Source organism: Scleropages formosus, chromosome 15 (genome assembly GCF_900964775.1).
Source record: "Scleropages formosus chromosome 15, fSclFor1.1, whole genome shotgun sequence".
In the NCBI taxonomy this organism is placed as follows: domain Eukaryota; kingdom Metazoa; phylum Chordata; class Actinopteri; order Osteoglossiformes; family Osteoglossidae; genus Scleropages; species Scleropages formosus.
In genome coordinates, this window is record NC_041820.1 from 2,600,663 (window position 1) to 2,623,046 (window position 22,384).

A 22,384-nucleotide genomic window follows, 5' to 3' on the forward strand; every position below is an offset into this window, starting at 1 on the left:
CTAGCGGATACTCGATATGTCTCTATGGCAACGAAGGTCGCCGCTGATGAGCCGCGTGGAAAAGCTCTTTGCATAGCGGGGCCAGAAATAACCAGAGAAATACACAAATGGAGAGGAGTACCGCGGTTTTGTGCCGAGGGTGACACCGCGAGAGAGCGGGAGCGAGAGATCATTTGTTGTGGCGTAGCTGCTGATCGCCCTCATTTCCACGGATCTATCGATTTCCCCCCTTGCTCTACTTCCGCGAGCCACGCTGATTTATAGACGGGGCCGCTTCCGGACAGCCGGGCTGCGGCGGCTTTTACCGGCCTCTCCGTTTATTAGTCCGGCTTCCCACGAAGAGAGACGTGAGGCTCAACACCCATTGCGAAGCTTCTTGGTCTATGGGATGGTGAGCAGGACTCTCCTCTGCTGGTCTCCCCTTCAATTGTTTGTTCTCAGAATAAGGACCAAATTAATGTCTGATGTTATTCTGTAATAGCTGGGTTTCTGCGGCTCCCGAATTCGACTTCGGCGGGTCCTGCGGAAAACATGGTACACAAGGTGTCTAGGTCTCGATGGCTTTGGTTCAGGAAATGCCAGCTGTTCCTGTCCCCTGGGGTCCAGTGACTTCCTGGAATCCATTGTGTCTCAGAGCTCTGGCTTGTGAAGCATTCCTCTCCTTTTCCACATGGGAGGCGGGGGCGACCCACTATGGATAAAATCACGCCAAAATATGGGTGACTGCTGCCGAGGTTGATCGTGACGAAGCACAAATGATCATTATTTCACATGACGAGAGGTTTAGACGTTCTCCCCCCAGACCAAATAATCGGAATTCAAAGGGGTCATGAGGACGTGGAATGGACCAAAGCAGCAGCCTCCATGTCTCACATGCGTGATCCAAGCTCTCGCCCCCAGGCTTTAACGCTTGCGCTAACAGGTCATAAAGGTCAATGACAATCATTTATTTATCAGATGCTTTTCTCCAAAGCAACTTCCAACAAACTCTATGTAGTGTTATCAGCCCACACACCTTATTCACTAGGGTAACTTATACTGCTAGATACACTACTTACTATGGGTCACTCATTCCTACATCAGTGGAACACACTCTCTCTGTCACTCACACATTATAGGTGAACCTGAACAGCATGTCTTTGGACTGTGGGAGGAAACCAGAGCACCAGGTGGAAACCCACACAGACGCCACACAGACTGAGTGGGGATGGAACCCACGTCCTCTCGCACCACCCAGGCGCTGTGAGACAGCAACGCTACACACTGTGCCACTTGTTATTTAGCCAACACTTTTCTCCATGGTGACTTACAACATTAGAAAATCAGTTTTACACTGATTTAACCATTTCCAAATGGCTCTAACCACTACTCTACCAGCTGTTCCACAGTCGGCTGAGCTCCCTACTCTTCCTCCTATTGGAACCCAGGACCATAAATCAATGGCTCTAATCACGACGCCACCTGCTGCCCACATCAGTTCCTTTTCTTGCTGTGCTGGCAGTTTGACTCCTGGATGGGATTCTCCTCCATGTACCAGTGCTGTACTGACAGCTCTAATTCCAGCGTGATGACCGCGATCGTCCCACAGGGTGGTAAGTGGACAGTACCAGAGGTGTCCTTAAATGTTTTCGTGTGTTCAGTGACAGGGATGCAGGAGCCTTTGACAGGCACTGTCCAACAAGTCCATTCTCCAAATAAAGTGGGACTGAGCGAAGGCACAGAGCTCCTGTGGCACCTTGGACCCTACTGTCCAGCGTGGGCCCCAGGGCCGACCTCCCTACTCCTCCTCCTTCTCAATGTACTGCAGCCTAATGAAGTTTGTGCTAATTGATAACCAGACCTTGTTAGGGTGAAGCTGAGAGATGCTCTGCAAATGCAGTCTGGCAGGAGTCTTCCTGGAGTCGCTCATCTCCCGAGACGTTCATCACTGGAGTCACTCGTCTGCAGAGCTACTCATGTCTAGTCTTTCATCACCAGTCATTCATCTCCAGAGTCTCTCCTTCCACCGATGCTTCCGATTACTCACATGTGAGCGTTGTTTGCTCTCTGCAGTGGAGAACAATGACCAGGGGAACACTGGAGCCCCAGTGACCACACCTTGGAGAAAGAGCCTGTGAAAGTTCTCCCACTCCTGACTCGAGATCATTGCTGGAAGAGGAGCGATATGTGCTGATTAAGTGTTATTTCACCGCTCAATGGCCACCTGTTCATTAGCACTGCTCTCTAGTCATTAATATTTCATTTAGTACTTTTCTCACATTTATTTATTTATCTTCCATGTGCAGTCGCATGTTCAATGCAGAAGTGTAGGCAAACCGGCTGCTCTTGCACTTTATTATTTATTCATTGGCGATGCATCATATTTTCAGCTGCCCGACCTGAGAGTAGGAATAAAGCGCTTTCTTTACCACGATTTGTCTGTATGAATCTATACATGAAGCAGTTTGTTTCATCTGTAAATGGAAACATTGGAGGCCTGTACCAGACACGTTTTGTTTCCAGTTGGTCAAACAAAAGGCAATAAATAATTGAAGGCGGGCGCCTAGAATTTTAAAAGATGACTCCATCTGAACGTTGAACACACAAAGACTGGCTGTGCCGGATTTTAACTTTAATACGTTTTATGTGCTATTCCTGACACGTATCTTCATGAGGAATAAACACTCCCCCACTCCCCCCCCAGCGCCCACTCGTGCTCCTCACCATGCGCGACGCTTTATTAATAAGCCCTTATAACGGCTCTCCTTATGTAATTAGCGCCGTGCGCACTTCCGTTTCGCCCCACTCTCCAGCGTACGGTTCATTCACGCTTATTTATCTCAATTATGCCATAAATAAGTATTATTGTTGAAAGGAACGCAAAGCCCTGTTGTTCCTTTTCCTTTCCTTTTTTTTTTTTGTTTCTTATTTTCTCCATTGTGACTGAAGGCACGAGGGGAGGGTTAGCACGGCGTTTCATAACGGACCGTACCATGTCCCGGACCCCCCCGTCCCTCGCCGCCGTCCGCCCCCCCCCTCCCTCCCCCGCCCCGGTCCGCCACCCCCCCCCCCCTCGGTGCTTCGCGCGTCCGCCAGCCCTGCCTCGGCACGCGCCGTGGTCGAACCCAGAGCAGAGCATCATGGCGATTGATGGTGAGTAGGCCGGTTCCTCTCTTCTCTCCGCTCCTCCAACTTCGCTGTCCCGGCCGTGTGCACGTGCGAACCGGTCCCTAAAGCCGTGCGTCGCGCGTGGACGCGTCGCGCTCGGACGCGCTGAGTGTGTTTTGTTGTGCTGTGTGTGCGTGTGTGTGAGTGAGTGAGTGAGAGCGAGCGAGCGAGCGAGTGAGTGAGTGTTGGACAAGTTATGTTTCGTTGTCCGCTCGGCGGCGGGTCGCTCGCGCGCGCCGGGCCCGTCTGGTCCGCGGCTCGCGCCAGCTCTCCCGCGTGGTGCTGAAAGGGACAGCTCCGGCGGCGCGAGGCGCGCTCGCACCCGAGTCCCCCTCCGGTCCGCTCGGAGCCGAACGAGTGAACAGGAAGGCGCTCGGCGCGCGCCGCGCAACTCGTGCCACAGAAACGGGCGTCCCTGTCGTTATTATGGAGAAAACACGCAAATAAAATGAGAATATCCTATGTGTGGAGGCCGATCGATGAGAGTGATCGGTGGGATGATCAGCGCGCACCTCGTGTCGCACTTGGAGATACGGTGAAGTACAGCAGAGTAAACACTGAGTGTCCGTCCGTGTTGCGAGCGAAAGTGAATTCGGAAACGCGGCTCGTTCCCTTTCGCTCATCCCTTCACACACACCAGGCTCAGTCCTCCTTCTCCTCCCGCGGACTCGCTCGTCTCCTTTCTCTCTTATCGTTAAATACCCCAGGAATATGTCTTTGCTCAGGTGGTCCCGAGGCTCTGCTTTGTGTGAACAGGTACTAACTGGGGAGGGACAGAAAAATAAATAGAATTAAAAATACATTCTTTCGTCTCTGCTTCTCTCCCTCCTGTACTAGTGATATATTAGTGTGTTAGTGGTGTATCACTGTTGCGTCCATTGAGGTGAAGGACACACAACCGGAAAAACACAAGAAGGCTTAACAGCGTGTGTGTGGTTGAGCCAAATGTATTTCATCCATACGGTAATGTTAATAATTAAAACTTTGGACGCTCTTAGAGTTCCGCATTTTCTTCCCGCACGCTGACTTACTCAACACAGATGTAAGGTTTATTTCAATAATTCAGTGAATGGGGTGAGGGGGAGCCACGACGGTGCTGTCGATGTAGGTGTGGATGTGAGCGGTGATGGTCATGTTGACGCTGACAGCGATGGCGATATTGTTGTTTGTGGCGATGGTGAGGATGCTGGTGATGATACTGATTTTCACGGTGATGTAAGAGTGAAATTGATGCTGCTCTCAATGCTGATGTTGAACAGTGACGATGGTGATGTCAAAGGTTTTAGTGATGTTGATGGCGACGGTGATGATGATGATGTTAATGTCAGTGCTGATGTTAATGGTCACAGTGATGTTGATATTAGTGTTGATGATGACGGTGATGTTAGTATTGATATTTACGTCGATACCGATGTTGATGGTGATCTCAGTGTCGATAGTTGATGTCGATTCTGATGGTGTTTGGCGTCGTCAGTGTCGATGTAAGTGTTGATGGCGATAGTCATCTCAGCATTGGTGTAGATGGTGGTGGTGGTGTCAGTGTTGATATCAGTGTTGATGGTGATGGTAATGTCAGCAGTGACACCAGTTTAGATGGTGATGTCCATCTAGGTGATGTTGACAGTGGAAGAAAAACCATGGAGCCTTTGGCTCACCTGTTCTTGGCCAGAGGGTAAACAACAGGACTCACAACGTTGCCTCTTGCACTGCTGACCTTGGGCTGGACGTGCGCTGCCTGCACTGCTGCTGTTCAAGTGGTCCATGGGGACGTTCTGGAGGAAACCAGGCTGCTCCTTCTACTCTGTGCGCCAACAGATGTCAGTCATTAGCGTAACGCTGTTACCCAGCAGCGCTGGCTGATGTGGATGGACCCTCATGGGTGGTGGAGGACAGGTTGGAGAGCTTTACTCCTCTGCTGCTCCTTCTCCATAAATCCAGGAGCTTTGGTGCTCCTAATTAGCCAGATTATCATGTGATGTGATACGATATCGAGAAGTGGATGGACGACCTTCAGAATGACGCTCAGGAGGTGTCTTCAAAGCTGACCTCAGTGTTCACAAGATGGTTCAAAAGCAGATAACTTGGTGATGTTCTGGACATTCCCATCTCGCAAAACAAACCTCACACCACATATGGGAAGGTCTTTCTTACTCACCGTAAAGGCAGGAGGTGCTGCAAAAACACACATATTATTTATTTCTATTAACTTTTTAAGTGCTCTGATTTTCTCTAAGGTGTGATTGCTCTCCACTGGGTTCCTACTGCTTCCTACTTCATTCCTTTAATACCGTAATTATGTCTGCAGTGGAATTTTAAACTCGCTGTTGGGAAGCTTTTGGATTTAAACCTCATGTTAAGTTTCGCAACCACAGATTTTCACATTGAGCACCTGATTGGAATTCACGTTCTCAAGACACTTCCTTCTCCTGCTCCACCTTACATTCCCTTTCATTCCCCATCTCATACACCCCATCTGGCTCCACCCACTGCCCCCACTTTCACTGCTCCACCTCCCACCGCTCCTCCCACATTCCTCCCACTGCTCTCCCTCCCACTTCACCGCTTCCTCTGCCTTCTCTCTCAACCTCAGTTTGTCTCCTCGACTCTCAGTACCTCCCCCCCATCCCGGATGCAGGTGAACATCCATCCCTTTGTCCCGTTGGCAGCTCTCTCACCGTAGCTTTGGTTCTGCAGGGGGATTTCAGGTCTGGGTCCGTTCCTCAGTGGGGGCGGATGGGGGCGGACGGGGGCGGATGGGGGCGAGTTCGATCTGGGCTCACTAGCTAGCGTGTAAGAACCTCCCACGGAGCTGTCAGACGCCTGCAGGCTCCGGGGTGCGAGCAGCGGCTCGGCAACACGGCGCCATGTGGCCCGCAATGAGAAAGGGAAGCAGAGGTGACAGCCTGTCGTCCAAGCATCGGGGTGGGGTCTGACAGTCACATACAAAATAGCTAAATGGGGAAGAAATATCAATGTCATATATTTACTGCTATAAAAAATCCACAGTTTTCATAACTGGGTGACATTGTGGCAGCGCCTCGGAGTGTTTCGCTCTAGGGTAAAACGGCGAGACGTGAGCTGTCCGTCACGGGCTGACAGAGCTACGGTTCTGAAGGACACTCGGCTGTCGGGAGTGACGTTATTGCACATATTCTTTTCATGACTGTCATTAAATACCCCCCTCTCCCGAACCAAGAGGGTGTTTCTCTTCTTCTGGACGTTCACGCAAAGTGATGCTCGGCCCCGGGATTTCATGGAGATGTGTGCCGGACGGTGTGTGGACGCAGGTGCGGAGGCAGGGGGGATGTGGGGGTGAACTCAGACGCAGGCGGACGGCGCCACTGAGGGGGGACGTGACCCCACCCCCGAGATATATATAGTTGTCATACATGTTCCATCTGTCACATGGCACTGTAATGGAGCCCTGTGAATCCCAGAAGGCCGTGGGGCTCAACCTCCAGGGCTCCCGGTGTCAATGACCGGGGGGGGTTTGCTGACCCCGCTGACCAGTGCGACCACTTCAGATGCATATTGTTGCTCGTTATTTTTTTCAGTACCTCTGAGACTCCGATCTCGGGCGGAACCGGGTCTGACAGTCGTATCCATATTCACGGTCTCGTCTTAATTTTCGAGATGTCCCAGCATGCCGTGCAACAGACAGGAATGGCAGGATTTTGACTGTGTTTCTATCCTCCGGTCTCATTGGATGCCTGGCTGGAGGTACCGCTTGGCATTCTGGGAGTGACACACAACTGGTCCTTTATGTGGCATGACGATAAACAGTCAAGGGCGTGCTGTGTGTGTGTGTGCGTGCGTGCGCGCGCGCATGTCTGTCTTCTGTATGTGCATGCACTTCCCAAATCTCCCAGCATGCAATCAGGCACTGGGGAGGTGTTTATTTGTATCTTTAAATAGGTGTGTGTCCTTCACACTGTGTGTGTGTTTGTGTGTGGGTGTGTGTGTGTGTGTGCTGGTGCAAAGGATGGGAGGCACCAGTTTCTGTCTCTATACAGAAGCAGAACAAAGCAGCCCTCTATAAAAGACATGTCTGTTCACCCCGGGGGGGTCGGGTGGTAACGTGAGCGCAGCACACCTCTGGTTTACCCCCCCACCTCCGTCCTGTCTCTTGTCCTTGTCATTGTCTCAGTGCCTTGGGTGATGCTCCACGATGACTAGATGATCACCTGCACTCAGTCCCACCCCCCCCCCCCCCCCCCGGTCTCCTGAAACCATGGGTGCATTGGACATATAGCTCCCAACATGTGCAACAAAGGCACCGGGGAAGTGAGCAGTTGTTAACACCAAAGAGAGGAATGATGAACGTCAGGAGCGGAGGCTGCAGCGCGTCCCGTAACTCCGCTGAATATGTGCACCTTTCCAGTGAGGCCAGGGGAGTCAGAGGGGGGCGTCCAGCTTGCTCTCGTGTGTTGTGTCACCGAGGGACGTTGTTACCGTTAGAGTGCTTGCTGCGTTCAATCGCATGTTCTCCTCGGGTGTTTGATTGTGTGAGTGCGTGTGGGTGTAGTCACGCTCTTCAAACATGAGTGTAGTGTTCATAGGTACAGCGAAACACACTGTGTGTAGGATGTATTCAAGGTTTAGGGTTATTATTATTACTATTATTGTTATTAGTCTTACATTGTTTTTGAAGGGGGGGTGCGGTGGCGCAGTGGGTTTGGCCGGGTCCTGCTCTCAGGTGGGTCTGGGGTTCGAGTCCCGCTCGGGGTGCCTTGCGATGGACTGGTGTCCCGTCCTGGTTGCATCCCCTCCAGCCTTACGCCCTGTGTTGCCGGGTTGGGCTCTGGCTCCCCGCATGGGACAAATGGTTTCAGACGGTGTGTGTTTTTGAAGGCATCTTACAGTCTGAGGTTTGTACACTAAGCTACTTATGGTTTACCTGGCTGTACAGCGGAGTAGTTTTTTTCTGTATCAAGCCTGTGAGAGTACTTTGATCAAGGGTGCTGCAGCAGGATGGGGGATCCGAACCCGGGTCTTTCAGTTCCGTGGATAATTGCCAATTGCCCTGGAGTGCTGATTTTGCTTACGGGAGCTGACCCCTCCCAGGCAGGGATTCGGAGACCCGGGGGTGCGGGGCGGGCTGTGGGCCGTTGCCTGCCGGGTTCACGCTCCATTAAATGCAGTGTGAGAGCCCATGTTTTACCGCGCTGTTTGCGGTATCCATGCAGGCAGTTGACAAAGGGTATCAAAACAAGAGCGGCAGTCTCGTGTCGGTTTAAGCAAAACACTTTCTTCGTAGTTTATTGGGCGTGTCTCAGGTGAGCGTGTTGACAGCCGCACCGGCGCTCCCCGTCTTCTTTCCCGGAAATCCCGGCTAAATAGCAAATTATAGCGTCACGGAGCAAGACGCTAACGAGATCCGTCCCTGTGTCGGATTGACTTCCTTTCGGGCGTCAGCGTGGAGGAAGGGCGCTCCTGCGCTCACGGATGTACCGTGGGGGTGGGGAGGGATTAAAGCACCCTGGTAATCAACGCCCTCGTCCATCACCCTTCTGAGGGCACAGACCACGCTGGACTATGGCAGTGAGGTTGAGGGTCCAGCGGCCCCTAAAAGCCTCTTTTTGAGGGCGGATACGCAGCCGTTCATTTTCTATAATTGCGGCAGGTCCCCGAATGCGCTCCCGCGCTCGCCCGTTTCGAGCTTCGCCAATGTCATCCCAAATTGGTCCGGTCGCCTAACTCACAAACTAAGTATTTACTTACTTCAAAGATTTAATGGTGTTTAATACCCTGTTTAATGTTGAATCGGACGCAGCTTCAGCTCCCTTCATTCTGCCCCTCCGGAGGAACGGAGTCTCTCAAAGGGAAATCCACGAAATACCAAGTTTTCACATTCAAATTAACTGTCTTTTTAAGGCTTCGCGTTGAAAATGCTGTTCACTATTTAATAAAATCCCGCCTTTTGTGCCTCGATGCAGGAGGAGCTGCTGGTTTCAGCAGCTCTGTGTTACCCGGGGCTGGTACTGGGGGCGGGGGCAGAGGCCGGGAGTCGCGGCGCAGACGCGGCCCTCTAGGGAGACGCGCTTCCCGGCACAGCGCCGTGAAACAGTTTAATACAAAGTTGGATAACTGTCGTGTACCTTAATCTCATGTAGTGAAAAGAGGATTTACTGGTCTGCTGTCGGATCCACTCACATCAGTCTGCTTGTTAAATGTTCTCATTTATCAGACGCTTTTCTCCAAAGCGACTTCCAATGAACTCTGTGTAGTGTTATCAGCCCACACACCTTATTCACCGCGGTGACTTACACTGCTAGATACACTACTTACACTGGGTCACTCATCCAGACATCAGTGGAACACACACACACCCCCTCAGTCACTCACACACTATGGGTGAACCTGAACAGCATGTCTTTGGACTGTGGGAGGAAACCAGAGCACCCAGAGGAAACTTACGCAGACACAGGGAGAACATACAAACTCCACACAGACTGAACAGGGATCAAGCCCACGTTCTTTCACACCACCCAGGTGCTGTGAGACAACAGCATTACTCGCTGTGGCACTGTGCTGCCCCAGTTATTTACCCATTTATACTGCTGGGTAGTTTTACTGCAGTAATTCAGGGTATCTTGCTGACGTACTACGGACTGAGGTGGGATTTGAACCTGTAACCTATGGGTCCAAAGGAAGCAGCTATAACTGCTACGCTTCCCCGCGCTGTCTAACACTCCCGATAAAAAGAAATTTGAAACATGGAACACAGTTATGGTAAGCAGTGTGTGTGTGCGTGCGTGTGCGTGCGTGTGTGTGCGTGTGCGGGCGCTCTATATGTGGTGCGACACACCAGCTGCAGTCCTCTCAGTAGTTAAGGTGCTGTCCTTAACAGCCAGTTCAATATGTTGTGTTCTAACTCCGAGGAACCGATTTGCCCCCTGCGACCACCACCTACTTCCCTCACTACGGCCGTGCCGGGTGCCTCAGGACTCTGTTTTCCAGAATAGGGCTGAGGGTGAAGTTAGAAACCGAGGCGCAGACCACGGAGCTCTGAGTTCTAATAATAACAACGTGTTGATTGGGCTATTTTTAAAGGCGAACGTCTCGAAAGCTGGGGGCAGAAAGGAGGGGAGGATGTGGAACAGCGATCCTGTGGTTAGGTGTGACAGGTTGGAAACGAGGCGGCGAAATCCCACACACACACACACACACACACACACACACACACACACCTACCTACCTAGAAACACAGAAATATGTACATTCATACACGGTTTCCTCTCTTTGTGATGTGTCCGAGGTTGTAGGGCAGCCGAACGGCAACGTTTTTCTCAATTCGTAACCAACTGGTGGGAGTGTCGGTTGATGCGGGGACTTTCATAATTACTTAAACGGCTCGGCAGAATGGTCTGTGCTCCTAATAACAAAGACGCACAAATTGCGACTATTTATCACTTCCAGTTTCCACGCTGTCGATTCCTCAGATTCGCAGAGGAGAACTGGAGGGCAGCAGTAACAGCGAACGCGAATCAATTCTTTCCATTTAATTACCGTTCTCTCCTGTCTGACTCCCCCAAGTGCAGCCAGACAAACTACTGCGGTAGGCCGGCAGCACGACAGGTGGCGTTCAGATTCGCTGGCACAGCGTTCCATCCACCTCATTGGTCACCCCTCTGTGCGGTGTACCGACATGCGTCGCTTAGCGACGGGGATACGTTCTGAGAAATGCGTCGTTAGCCAATTTCGTCGTTGTGCAAACATCACAGAGTGAACTTGTACAAACCTAAATGGTATAGCCTGGATCATAGAATGCACTTCTACAAACCTAGATGCTATAACCTCGAACATAGAGTGTACTTATACAAACCTAGAGGGTATAGCCTCGATCATAGAGTGTACTTACACAAACCTAGAGGGTATAGCCTCGATCGTAGAGTGGACTTCTACAAACCTAGATGGTATAGCCTCGATGGTATAGCCTTGATCAAAGAGTGTACTTATGCAAACCTAAATGATATAACCTTGATGCAGTCAAGAGACTCGGTAAAGGTTATCGATCTCGCCAGGTGGACATGTTAACCACCTTAATGCTCAGCTCTCCAGACAGATCATATCTAGTCGGTATTCTGTAGTCAACTGGAAATCATATCCAACTTTATGGTCAATTCTCTGCATGGAACATAGCCTTTCTGTACAGAGAGGTGGTCAATCTGTCCACCTGAACGCCTGTCCAAATTCTGTGTTGGGCAGGATGATTGGTTTTGCATTGGCCATCTCTGTCAGTGGTGCAACTATCATGTGTAACTGTCCACCTCACTGGTCAGCCCTCTGCACAGGACATCAACGAATCAGCAGAGCTTGCTGGATATACCATCCACCTCACAGGTCCTTTTACGGTGATATTGACTCTTATAGCTATCTGAAAAAGCCCTCAACATTTATCTGAGGTTCATGCTTTGTGAGAGGAGATTGTATCGCATCTTGGTTTTGCGGAATACGAGAGCTGTCGAGAACAGACTCTTCAGTGAGAATTCCCAGAATACACCATTCTTTTTTGCTGCTCTGGTTGTCCACGTTTGGCTCATGTGCGGTTTCAACTGCCTGATTGTGGAGGAGAAACCGCAGACCCATTTCCCTTCCCGTGGGACATGAAAGGACTGTGATCCCGACTGCTAAGATTGATGTGTCCATCACAACTTGGTCATTTGTAGCCCCTTGAAAGCGAGGAGGAATCAGCCTGTAAAACCAAAGATGTTTTGGTGCTTTTGTCATCAAATCAGCCCATGAGCATTTTGGAAGGCATGTTGGAATACAGCTATTCCAGCTCCAAAGAGGCTTCCAGTAACTCTCCCAGACATGTACCACAACTCTCGAGGAAGTGATAGAATTTCTCACTTGTCTGCTTGTGGACATCACACTGTCTGCCAGGTTGGAGGGGGGATCAAGGCGGGGGGGGCGGTGAAAAATGCTTTGCATTAGGGAAGGCAGCTTCTCTTACCACTTCTTGTCTGCACATTTCGAGCGTATGAAATCATTCATATTGACTGACGCTACAAATGTTTTATTTTTGTTTCTCTGGTGTTTTCATCGCACTGCTGGTACACATCACCGTCTCCTATCTTTATTACTTGATGTGCTCAAAAAGCATCAGGTGGATTCTGCTGTTCTCAAGTGGTATTCATACTGTTTCAGTGACTTTTGGCTTCTGTGTCATCTTTAAAACGTATGAACTTACCCTTTCGAATGCCTGCTGTTACTGCCTTTGGCAACCTGAACCAGTCACTACACCATTCAATACCCAGTGCAAGGCTTTAAATTTAACAATCAGGTGACACTAGTCACCCCCTTCGAACCAGCGTCACGTCCACGCCCACAACTCAACCGACAGCACCTGACTCTGGTCCAGCACCTGACTAACTGCCCGCCGTTTGAAAGACCCTCCTCAGCTCCCATACCTTTGTGAAATCTCGTCAGAGACAGCCGCCCTCCTTCATGAGATCCAGTGCACGCTCAACACTTGTTCTCCGTTCTCGACTTCCGGTTTTCGTCCCTTCGCTTTGTTTCCCAACCACGTCCACGGATCTTTGTTCCAACGCCGACCGCAGACCGACTGGCCTTTCGCCTCGTCCCCTGACCTCGTCCATGGATCCTCGCTCTGACTCTGACCGTCGATCGACCGACCATTCGCCTGTTCCCGACTCCGAGAACTTGCCTTATCCCCTGAATCCAGACGGACGACTCCGCACTTGGGTCCTGCCGTCCCGGTTCTCTCGGCCCCGCATGACAACCAGGTAGAGGGCTCAAGGGGCGGAGAGGTTCAGAGTATTATCAGTGAGGCCTGCTAATCTATCTTCTTGTGCCCATAAGTCCATGTTCCACTGTGTGTGTAGTATATGGAGATATGTATACAGACTGTCTGAGTCACGATGGTCCAACTTAGGATTTTTCAACTTTACGAAGGCGTAATAGTGATACGCATTCAGTAGAAACCGTACTTCGAATTTTTTCCCGGGCAAGCTTTATGTGGTACGATACTCTCGTGATCCTGGGCGGCGATCCACATCTCCCAGTGCCACGTGGTCGCTAGTGTACACAACCGATACTCTACAGTGTATTGCTTTTCCAGCGCTTTTTTGGATACCCCCCCCCCCCCGTAACTACATTGTGTTTTGTGCATCCATCATGTCTACGAAACGCCCATCTGTGTCTCCTGCTACTGGTGAGAAAAAGAAGAGGAAGACAGTTACTCTTGAGGAGAAGCTCAACATAATTGCCCAGCTTGAAGGCGACAATCCCGTAATGGCCATCGCATGTAAACTTGGACTTTCGCAGTCGACCAGCTTAGAGGATAAGAAGCGATGATGTTCGGTAGGTTAGGTGTATTAAATGCATTTTCGACTTCCAACGAGTTTATCGGAACATAACTCCATCGTAAGTCGGGGATCGTCTGTATAAATGCATAATATACTCACTCAAATTGACAAAGTACCCTTTGACCCATGACACATGCTTTGTATTGTGTGACAAGACCAACTCAGTTTATTCCTTTTTACTAAATCGTGAAGCCAGGATGCTTGTTGAACTGATCCTCAGATGGCCTTCTCACTGCTCGTCAGAAAGCCTTGTGGAAGTGGCCACTTTTGTTTTTCACACTCAGGGAAAATAAACAGAAGCCCACGGCTTCGAGTGCTGTTCAGCTCTAGGACGCCCACACCAAAGCTCTAAAACTCCTGCTTTTTGCTTTGAGAAGAAAAGGACTGAACCATGACGCACATTGTGTGTGTCTGCCACACTTCCACCATGGAAATGGACGAAAGCGTCGGACGTCTTTGTCCAAAAGAAGCAGCAGAAGCGGCTTTTTGTTTGTCGCCGAGTGGCCTCTGACCTGTCGATGGGAGAGCTGACTTGAAAGCGGCCGCTTGTTCTGCTAATTGGGTCCTGCGGTGCTTCCTGGAAGATCGCTAATGAATTTGAGTGCTTCAAAGAGTAGGTGAGAGGAAGTGCTCTCTTCAACATGAGATTTTGGGCCTCTTTTACCACCTTCTGTGCTCTGCGGGTCACCGATAGGTAATGACACCTGTTTACAGCGTCTGCTTTGCTGAATGGAAGTCTTCTGCAGACCTCTTAAGGACACCACAGGGAAATCCAGAAAGACAGACACACCTTCTGCGCTCTTTATGTGAAGGACTAGGGTTGTTCCAGCCACCGGCCACGTATTCCTCGGCACAAATAAGAAACACAAGATGCCAAATCAAACATTATGTTGAAATAGCACTCAACCCTTGTGCTGCATCTTGTGATCAGCCTTTACTGAAGTAAGAGACACTTCAACACAGTGAGATCTGATTATGATGCCATTGTCAGATGTTCTCACCCAGGCCTTCACTCTCTAGTGATCATGTACAATAGGGTTTAATAAAACAATTTAAACCCACCTCAGGACTCTTCATGGTTCTCTTACTCCACTAGCATGTAGTTTTCAGGAAGAAAACCTCTTGTAGGTTATATTATATTGTCTGACCAGCCACAGGCTCGTGAGGTGACCAGTCACTTATTGACCGATCCATCCGACCAATCACAGACTAATTAGGTGACATTTAACGTAGTTTTTCCCACTGTTTACACTGCTACAGCGGGTAAAAACCAAATTAACTTGCTGTCAGTAACAAATGAAGTTTAATAAAACATCGAATCTGTTTCAAGCAAAAGATAGTTTATAAACCAATGTTGGGAACTTTGTGAGTGTGCTGCTTTTATGCTTTTTAAGGAGTGAAATCAGAACTTTGAATGTCGATCACGAACTGCAGCTACACACTACAAACAGTGTGTATCGTTACAGGATACTGTAGCTGTTGGTTTCTTCTGCAGCCGCATCCATTTTGGCTCAGCAGTATTTTCGTTAGTAAATCATTGTGTATATTTGTATGAACTTGTTTGCCGTGCTGTTGGAAAACCGCTGGTCTTTGGGGGGGGGAATGGAGCAGAAGGGGCGGGGCCAGGGGGACAGACAGAGAGACACGATGAAAGGAGACAGAGTCATGGGGAAGACGGACAGTTGAGTGACAGCGGGGGTGGGGGCGGGACAGGTGGGGGGACGTGAGACAAATGAAGCTGTAGTGATGGGAGACGGGCGCTCCTGTTTCCTGGTAACACGAAGGCCAAGCCGATGGACCGAAGGGAACGGCGCACCTTTCAAACGCTCTTCGTGACCACTGGTGCCAAAGCCCCGTGGCCTCGTTTCCTGCGGAAGGGCTAACGGAGTTTCCTCGGAGGAAAATGGGACGAGCCAAAAATACGAGATCACGTTGATGGAGGGAAACGGCGAGGCTCCACGGACTCCTCGCCTCGGCTCGGTTTACCTCACTAAGTCGAAAACTCTGCGTTGGACCTTTCGGATCACGTGTCTGGCTGGAGGCCGCACTCCGCTGCAGGAGCTTTTCTACCTATAAAGGCTTCAGAGTTCTGATGCAGGTTTGAATAAATTCTGCTGAATGTTGCTAATGCACCCAAAAAAAGACACTGTTCCCGCTGTAAATAGTTGTACTGCGGCGAAACCCAGACCCTATAAATCATCCTGGGCTTTTTAAGTGTGTCAGGGTCTCCCTGGCGGCGGGGGGGCGCGGTGCGGTGCGGTGGCGCGGTGGGTTGGACCGGGTCCTGCTCTCCAGTGGGTCTGGGGTTCGAGTCCTGCTTGGGGTGCCTTGTGACAGACTGGCGTCCCGTCCTGGGTGTGTCCCCTCCGGCCTTACGCCCTGTGTTGCCGGGTTAAGCTCCGGCTTCCTGCAACCCCGACTGGGACAAGCGGTTCAAATAACGTGTGGGTCTCACCGTGGTGCTGCACATTCTACCATGTTTGGAAGAGGGGAGCCGATCACACCCGGTAATACAGCAGGACGGCTTGCGGTGGCTGAAATATAGTGGATCCCACAGGTAGAGCAAACCGCATGAGGCAGATGATCAGTGTTTTTTTAGCTGACAGCTTTTGTTTTATTGTCTTTCAGCAGCATAGCGCTAAATGTGGTTCAAAATTTTCACTTCATGTCTGCTCACGCTTTGCAAAATGGGCATCGCTGTGGTGCAGCAAGTTGTGCTGGAGCCTCACAGTGCCTGCGTTTTGGCTTTGGACATGGGTTTGAATCTGGCTCAGCCTGTGCGGAGTTTGCATGTTCTCCCTGTGTTCGCGTGCGTTTTCTCTGGATGCTCTGGTTTCCTCCCACAGTCCAAAGACATGTGTTTCAGGCAAGCTGGTGACTCTAAATTGTCCTCAGTATGCTTTTGTCTTTATGAGTGTGTGTTTGTGTGCGATTGGCCTTAGATGGACTTGTATCCCATCCGAGCTGTTCCCTGTCTCACAGCCTTCCAGGATAGGCGCCGCACCACAGTGACCCTGAGTTAGACAAGTGGTTACTGACAGTTGATCACTGGGATGGATAATACAACAGTATTGAAAATGCCCCAGTTTTTTCCTTCATCACGGCTTGTTGGACCTTCTCAGATGGATCTTGGAATTTCATAGACCAGCTGCACCAAGAAGTTCTTTTCTGACATGATAAATGAGGCTGAAGATGCCGACTCGTTAAAAAAAAACTTAAGTCAGTCACCCATTATTGGCTGGACTGCTTTGTTTGACCAGTCTCATGCTCCTCTCTATTGGCATTCTTATGAGAAAGAAGAAAAATTAAATTTAATGATTTACTGTAATTTAAGGACTATAAGTAGTAGTATTTCTATGATCTGCAGAAAGGAGAAAAACATGCTGCTGTTTTTCTCAGTATAGAAGGTTTTCTGTTCAGTGATGTTTTCGCTGCTATAAAGTCTGACCTCTGACCTGCCGCAAACTCCAAACTGAATTAAGTCCATCGAGCTCAGCAGCTTCATAAAATACACAGAAAACTCCCAGAAAGAAGCAAGGAGCAACATGTCAGGTGCGTGTGTGAAGACGGTACGGGCGGATCGCCGTGACCGTGACACATTCCAGGCCCCGGCCCAGGAAGAAATGTAATAGATGTGTGTTTCCAGCCCATCGGTTCCACGTGAGTCCTGACTCGACAGCTCGGTGTTAATGTTACACTATCACTCGATCCAGGGCGTCACGCCGAACCGCGGTGCATCGCACGTCCGTGTTCCCCCTAACCCTGACCTCGTCCGTCTGGAGGCGAGGGCGGCGCTGACATCGACGTGCTCGGCTTACGGCGACGTCCCACGCGGCCGCGGAAAAGTTACATTTGCATCACATACACATGTATTCATTTAGCAAACGCTTTTCTCCAAAGTGACGAACATCTCAGAGAAAATGCAACGTATTCATCGCATTTGGAGAAAGAGACGCTTAGATGCAGACGCACGATTCTTAAGTGCAGTTAGTTTCTTTCTTTCCGCAATGTGAACCAATGATCATCACACAAGTAGCTGCATAAAACTTTATCCAGTTATCGACGATTTATAATCACCTTCCTAGTAGTGATTTTTTTTTTTTTTTTGAGACACATATAAATATTTATATTGCGTTACAGGAGCAGCTGTGTAAAGGTTTGTCTGGGGATGATCTTAAAGTTATAGCGCACGAACATTTACACCTTACGTGAACTTAGATCACGGAGGCGGCGAGTTTTAAGACCCTTTTTGAATGTGGACAGAGATTCAGCAGTTCTGAGCGACAGGGGGAGGTCGTTCCACCGCAACGGATTAGTAACGGATAAGTTAATGTATGTGCTGAAGTGGCCATGTGGTCTGCAGACTGCAGGTGGGAAGGCGCGGATCAGTGAAGCGGGTCTGAAAGTGGTCTTCTCCGGGGTACTACGGTCAGCGCTCGAGGGTCTCCTTTCACTCCTGAACTGTGTCCGTTCTGCAACCTGCCCTAGCTGTCCCCCAGCCTCAGGGGAGGGGAGGTGACTGAGGTCAGAAAAGACCCAATGGAAAACGGCATCAGCCTCACAGAGGCTTGAATATCCACTTGACCATCACCGATATCAAGGGTAGTTAAAATTACCAAAGATTAACACGTCAACGTGTGTCTGGAGTGTAAACTGAACCATCTGCAGCTCTAGCTGAAGGGGAGTCGAACCCAGGAGCAGCGAGGTCCCCTTCTGGGAACCGGGTCTGACCTGCACATCTGCTTTTATTCTAATATTCATCTTAACGAAACGAGTAACAGCGAAACAGTGCCGTGTGTCTCGGTGCGCTTCCAATATGTTATAAAATTTGTCCAGTGGACATATTTAATTGCAGCGTGATCTGCGGGGACGGCGCTCGGAGAAATGAGCGTGTCCAGATCGCTTGCCAGTATGTTGCATAATTAATTAAATACAGTTTAAGGGCGAGAAACTCTAGAGCGCCGTTCTGAGTGTTTAAACGGGTGGCATTCCGGGAGGACGGGCACGGGGACCAAACGCCCTCAGCTCATCGCACCTGGTTTGTGATCATTGCGGGGGTCCCGGTCCCCGGGTGCTCAAGTTCTGCACGGCTTTGCCGTGGAGCACGGGGATGGAATGTGGGACAGAAAGCAAAGGACCGTCTCGTTATTTATCTACTCCGCAGTTTTTACATAACCCCTTCGGCGGAGCTTGTGGTTAACGGGGCCTCCGTCAGGTCCCCGCAGGCCTGTAAACACCGATGTTCCGCCCGGTCCCTGTACCTTAGCCGTCTTCTCCTCGACTCTCGCCTTTCTGAAATGGGTTCCCCGCGCGGAGACACGGCCCTCGAGGCTGAACGTGCGGAGGCTTCGGAAGAATCCGGAGGATGTGCGGTGCGACCTCAGCGTTGTCCCGCTGATGTTTCGGAGGAGCAATGCGCTTCCACATTTGGAGACGCCGATCGCCAGTCAGATGACTTCCCTTTGTGTCAAAGACCACTGTCTTGGGCGGCGGGGGGGGGGGGGGTCACGCGAGGCCACCGTATGGATTTAGCCCCACGGCACAGCTGTCCTCTGATTGGCTACGTTGCATAATTTCATTGTGACATAAGAGCACCTCCGTACTCCCTGCAAACAGATACTACAGTGAACTCAAGCATCAAACATAGTAAATTAACCAGAAATACACTACAGTCCTATGCAAAAAAATTGTTGGTAGTTATAATGAGTTTCCAAACAGGAAAAATTCTGCATGGAAAGTTCCTCCAAAGCAAAGACTGAGTAATTCCAGGTTCAGATCCAGTGCTGTACTGTGCATGAATTGGCTGGTGTACATTTGTATGGAATCGGTGACTGTATAATATTGGCATAATAATAATAGCATGGAGGTATTTTTCTTGTCTTATGAAAAGTTTGAAAAAAATGTTTTCACTGGTCTGCGACATAATCTTCCTCCTGTCCAGTCCTAAAAGGCAAAGACTGGAACTTAATTACTAATATTGCTAATAAATACTAACACACTTACATTTCTTCTTGGAAGTATGTGAACCCTACAGGGATGATCATTGATCTTGTATAAAATGAAAAAAATAACCTTGTGTAACCTCAATGTTAAATCTTAAAATGAGTAAATGACTATGATTTACAACACTGATCCTACTTACCTACCTGGTGTAACCAGTTCAACTTTGGCTTCACTTATTTTTACACCTTTGCTCTACTTGTGTGTTTCTACTACACACACGATTTTCTCTAAAGGGAACAACATATGGAGTTGATCATTACACACCTGTTATGTCACATGGGAAACACTGATTCTCATTCAAGAACCGTTTTGTGGTAAAAGTAAGGGACGAAAGGGCTTCGCACACTTTCAAGTAACCCTGTACGTTCTGTTGCGCCTGAGGACGTATAGTGTGACATGACTGGCTGCACATGTGTCACAAGCAGTGAAAAACTACCATTGCAGGCCCTCGCTGAGACGCCTCCAAGTAAACATCCCCGTCAGACCCGCTGTGCAAGGCAGTGGAAATTAGATAAGCCAAATGGCAAAGACACACACAGTTTGGAAATCCAATTTCATGTCTCATCAGTCTTTATCAGCCCGTCTCTAATGAACCTTGTACATTTCCACTTGGTCATCAGACAGCGCCCTTGTGACACCGGACACCAAGATGGCCCGACCTCTACTGGGAAACGTAGATTTCCGCAGAGCGGACGCGCACCCTGACCCGAGGGAGGGTTTCCAGCAGGGAATTTTGCCGAACCGAACACGTGCGGATGAGTTTGCTGGCCGCATTACACCATTTGCTAGATGTTCGTTAACCGTTATTTATCTGACACCTTCCTCCAAGGGGATTTACAGGGTTGGGATGTACAATAAGCTGCTTACAGTGATTCACCCGCTTATGCAGCAGGGTAATTTTTACTCTGCCAAGTCAGGGTAAATACCTCGATCAAGGGTACCACAGCAAGACGTGGGATTCGAACCTGGGTTCTTTGACTGCTGTGCTAACTGCTGTATTTCCCGCTGTCCAGCATTAGTTGTTTTGCGTCCTGTCGCCACGGTCGCTGGCGTCGACGGTCAGTCGTCACGCGTCTTCTGAGTTTCTGCCGTGAGCCACAGAAATGCGTACACGTCCTACGGCGCTTTGTTTCAGGCCGTATGTGTGAGCAGTTTCTCGCATCTCGTCCTTGCAGGCCTGCGTCATTAATAATGTACTTTCTTCACAGGTGGCGAACGTAACTGTGGAGTACATGAGCTCATCTGCATCAGAAAAGGTAAGAAGGCAAGGTAGAGATTGGCTGCCACCCCTTCTGCCCCTTTGACCTCGACGCCTGACTCCAAATCCCTTTGCCGACATCGGTCCACCTCCACTTCTCTGTTGCTTGATGTATAGTAAATTTTTTCTTTAAAAAATCCAGTTGTATAAATGGGAAATAACTATATCCAGCTTAACATAGTCAGCTGCTTTGGAGAAAAGCATGAGCTACGTAAATAAATGTGAAAATAAAGTGTCAGATAATGACACGGGCCTCGGGAAAAGTTTCCCACCCGAGTGACACGCCTCACTCGGCCATGGCACCGATTTACCTCGTTCCGAGCGAAACCCCGACCGAGTCACTGTAACAATAGATCACGCTGCCGTGCGCCGCTGTCTCTGCCGCTTCGGTCGCGTCTCAGTCGACGGAACCTTCACCGCCGCGGTTTTAGAGCGCAGAGGAGCTGCTTGGTGAAACAGTGAGACTGAAAGCGTTTAGATGTTTTTGTTTGGGACTTATGCGTCTAGCAGCGATGTTTAGCTCGGATCTGGAGGGGATAATTATGTCTGCGAGCGAGCGTCGATCGCCATGGTAATGGCTGCGATGCCAGCTGCTCTCTGCCGGCAGAGTGCCGATGAGTCAGCCCAGAGGGCTCCGAACCAACTTGGCCCGAACATTGTGCGGACCTGCATGTGTGGGGATGCGAGTGGGTGCGTGTGCCTCTATTAGACGCCTTCGTCCCGCCCACGTGGGTTCCGGCGGCCATTGTGTTCGGTCTGCAACTGGACCAGGTTCGATCTTTCGAAATGAGGGCGACGTTCTCCATGCCAACGAAATCAGCCGAAGCCAAGTGCCGAGAGCAGACAGAAAGTGTGCCGGTAATTATAACGATGATCGCAAGGATATTTCTGATGTCTGTGTTAATTCATGGTAATTGTAACAACAGTGCAAGTGATAATAACAGTAATAATAATAATAATAATAATAATAATATTTATTATATAAGGAGATCGTGCGCGTGGCCTCGTTATGCACTGTCACCTCCACGGGTGTGACCTGGGCTCATTCCGTCAATTCATTTCCCAGTTTTGTCTCCAGAGATAAAACTTTATATCCTGGGACGCGACCCAAGCGACCCACCTCTGCTCATTTGACTGAAGGGCAGCGGCGGTGACCCGATTGGCGTCACTCCAGCAGATCGCACCTTCGTTAAGCAGCGTTCTTAATCGCTGAAGTTTGGTTTTAAAGTAAGTCAGAGGACACCCCCGGTTGTCTCGTTCCACGATCTTCCTTGACAGGGTCATTGTCTCCTTGCCCTCATTGTGACAGAAGCAAAGAACACCAGATGCTTCTACTCTGGGGGCTTCCTGCTGGCCCAGATTGCATCCTGTGCCTTTTATGCCTGTCGAACTGGATCCCTACAAGGCCGCTGGTAGGGCGCCCGGTTCCTGTTCCCGTGGATTGCTGTAGGTGGTTTGGACCCGGTCGTTAACCACGTTGAAGACCCGACCGAGTCACGACACCGAGGTGCACCAAAAATGCAAAACATCTTTGAAACACTGCACTCGACCAAGCTGAAACTCCGTTCAGTCCAAGATACAATTCTGTCAATGCAATAGATAAAGCTTTAGCTCTGAGGAATTGAGAATGTATAATTTCTGAATG

The 22,384-nt window shown here is 49.8% G+C and overlaps 1 protein-coding gene across 3 annotated transcripts in view; it reads left to right on the forward strand.

Moving 5' to 3' along the window:
- The first annotated feature begins 3,072 nt into the window (after positions 1 to 3,072).
- syt14a (synaptotagmin XIVa) overlaps positions 3,073 to 22,384 on the forward strand; it is a 52,657-nt gene continuing 33,345 nt past the window's right edge. For 2 of the 3 annotated variants that reach the window (XM_029258421.1, XM_029258423.1), the window contains exons 1-2: positions 3,073 to 3,132; positions 20,690 to 20,737. In XM_029258421.1, the coding sequence (XP_029114254.1) occupies positions 3,120 to 3,132; positions 20,690 to 20,737 (61 nt within the window). In that variant the 5' untranslated portion in view covers positions 3,073 to 3,119. The remainder of the gene's footprint in view (positions 3,133 to 20,689; positions 20,738 to 22,384) is intronic. The other variant, XM_029258422.1, reaches the window with a different exon arrangement.